The 2,870-nt window shown below is 45.9% G+C and overlaps 1 protein-coding gene across 1 annotated transcript; it reads right to left on the reverse strand.

The window, feature by feature from the left end:
• Nucleotides 1–36: 36 nt before the first annotated feature.
• LOC126385849 (olfactory receptor 146-like) lies at nt 37–1,954 on the reverse strand. The gene has a single exon (XM_050037871.1). The coding sequence runs from the start codon at nt 1,949–1,951 to the stop codon at nt 1,007–1,009; it is 945 nt and encodes a 314-aa protein (XP_049893828.1). The 5' UTR covers nt 1,952–1,954; the 3' UTR covers nt 37–1,006.
• Nucleotides 1,955–2,870: the final 916 nt, after the last annotated feature.

Below are 2,870 nucleotides of genomic sequence, written 5' to 3' on the forward strand. Positions count from 1 at the left end.
CAAGGTACCCTGGGTGTGTTGGTTGTTGACGTTCTGGGACGCCGTGTCAACTTCAGCCTGTTACATGCATTGTCTGTTTTCAAAATACACTTCTGTTTTCACAGGAATTGTACAGTTTGCATACAGTCTCTTTCAAAATAAAAGCACTACGTCAGTACAACACAGCAAATTGACTTCAACAACACACACATGGTTGGGTTTGGGACAAAAAGTTTGGCTTTAGAATCTTACGGGATGTGAACACCGCTGTCTCAGGTGAAAGTCGTAGTAGTTTGTTGGACCCTCCCACCTGCCCTTCTTGGACTTTCGCCGCCTTAACTTTCGTCTTGTCCTGCTGTGTTTCCCCCTGACGCAGCTGGGCGCTGTTAAACTATAAAGGAACCAGCCACGTATCATGCCAACGTTACAGGACGCCTTTTTTTCGTTGGTTTCTGACGGAAGTCACTGCCCAAGCACCAAATTTCAACATCTTTGGAGTGAGACTGGACCCCTCTGTCTGCTGCTCTCTGGAATCAGTATTTAATTTTTTTTACATGTATGATAATATGTGTTCAGGGAGTGCAGTTAGTGAATGTGGGCTCCATGCTCATTCCGACAGCTTGTTGGACCATCACAAAGGGGCGGGGCTTAGCAAAAGGTCAAATATGTTGGTTTTCAGACATTTAGATTTTGAAAAGTCAAAGAACTTTCTCTGGCATCTCTACTTTTTTGCTGCATTAAAAACGTACGTCCAACTGAACTGTGACCTTTGTCAACCGTTACACCCCTAATGTACATGTATGTGTGTTTGTGTGTTTGTGTGCATGACATGCTTTGTAACTTTGTTTTAAAAGTGCTTTATGAATAAATAATTATTATTATAAAGGAAGCTATTTAAACATATTACTTCAGACTTGAACTATACGTGTCAATTTCATTATTCAAAATGAGGAGAAAGAAGAAGCTTCAGAACAAACAGACAAGCAGATAAATAATTCATGTATTTTGAAAGTTATTTGTGTTTATGTTAAAATGATGGTAAAACCTTTTTGGACTGAAACAGCTGTGACAGGAATTTTCGTATCTCTTTGGACTGCACGCCGTAGATCATTGGGTTAAGGCCTCCGGGGATGATGTGGAACAAAATGGCAGCAAGTTTTCTGTAGTCTGAGTGATGAGGGAAGCGGTGCAGGATGATACAGACCATTCCAGAGAAGAACATGATCAGATAAACAAAGAGATGAGTGCTGCAGGTCTTTAAAGCTTTACTGTTCAGAGACTTGTTCTTACTCATCAGACAGACAACTGTGATCTTAGTGTAGGTGAGAACCATGGTGCCGATGGAGGACGAGAGCAGGACGACAGTGAAGGTGAGGCCGTAGACGTTATTGATGAACACGCTCTCACAGGAGAGTTTGAATAAAGAGGCGTTGTCACAGTAAGGGTTTGTGATCAGAGTCCTGCATCGGTTCAGCCGTATGGTCAGACCCAGCAGAATCCCCACCAAAACCAAAGCCACTCCCCAGGCAGACACCGTCAGCTTCATCACCATCCTGTTGGTCATTATGGCGGCGTAGCGCAGGGGGTTACAGATGGCCACGTATCTGTCAAACGCCATGATCATGAGCACAGTGTGAGCAGTGGTCCCAAACATGTGTGTGGTGAAGGCTTGGACCACACACTCGTAATAACTGATGAGGCGCTCGGGCGGAGGCTTCAGCATGTCGATCAGCAAACGCGGCACCATGATTGAATTACCGATGACGTCACTCAGCGGCAGGTTGCAGAACAGCAGGTACATGGGCTGGTGGAGGCTCTTATCAATGAAAATCAGAACAGCGATGCCCACATTGCAAACCATTATAACCAGGTAGGAGAACAAGAGCAAGAAAAACACAGCGTACGTTGAATTCTTTGAGACGTTTAACCCCTCCAGCTGCAGGGTGAAGCTGTTGTAGGTGACGTTCTCCATCAGCCTGAGAGAACACAACACAGATGCTGATGCCACAGTGAACGTCCAGAACATCTACGTATCAGAGATAAAGTTCTACAGACAGTTAATACCTCAGCTTTTCCCAACATCACCACACACATGGTCTACAGTCATGTATCGCACAGCACACAGCTGAAAGCTTAAGAAGTGAATGTTACTGACGTGTCTTTCTTTAATCACACATGATGAGAAACAGAAACATTGTGAAGAAACAGATGCTTGTACATCAGTCATACCTTCCGTCAGTGCTCCCTGCAGGTAATACACAGCAGCACTCTGTTTAAATGTTTTGTAGATGTGACTTTACCTTGAGGGAGTTCAACTGCCTCGGAAAACGTCTGATGCAACATTAGGAATGATAGACACGGCCATCGCAACTGTCAACAAGCTGAAATTTGTAATTAGGAGGAGTGATGTTTGTGTCACCTGTTCTACACTCTGTTCCACCATCACTTTAACTCTTTGGCCTCTAGTTTCCTGGCGCGGCGCAGGGTGGCGCAGGGTGGTGCAGGGTGGTGCAGGGTGGCGAACCCTGCGCAGAGTTAGTTTCGAGCAGCGCAACCCGAGGCGTGCTCAGTTTGGTAGTTTGGCCGACCGAGGTGCGCTGAGATGGGTGTGGCGGCGCAGCAGGGGGAGGAGTCGACAGATCCAGCTTGGCACAGTGACAGTTTCGTGCCAAAAGGCTTCGCCGAAGGTGCGCTAAAAGCTCACCATCTGAAACCAGGTCTACTGTCAGCGCAGGCGGAGCGTAGGCAGGTCTCAGGCAGGTTTCCAGAATATCAGGCACATTAACGATGCAATAAATACCCACAAAAACCACTATTCAATGCAACTATCTGCAATCAGCACATAAATGTATCTCTATATCGACTGTCCCGTCACATCTGATGTCAGATCA

The sequence above is a fragment of the Epinephelus moara genome, chromosome 3, assembly GCF_006386435.1.
Source record: "Epinephelus moara isolate mb chromosome 3, YSFRI_EMoa_1.0, whole genome shotgun sequence".
Taxonomy (NCBI): Eukaryota; Metazoa; Chordata; class Actinopteri; order Perciformes; family Serranidae; genus Epinephelus; species Epinephelus moara.

Coding starts and splice junctions, on each gene's coding strand:
- LOC126385849 (XM_050037871.1), bottom strand. CDS start 1,951: ATGGAGAACGTCACCTACAACAGCTTCACCCTGCAGCTGGAGGGGTTA.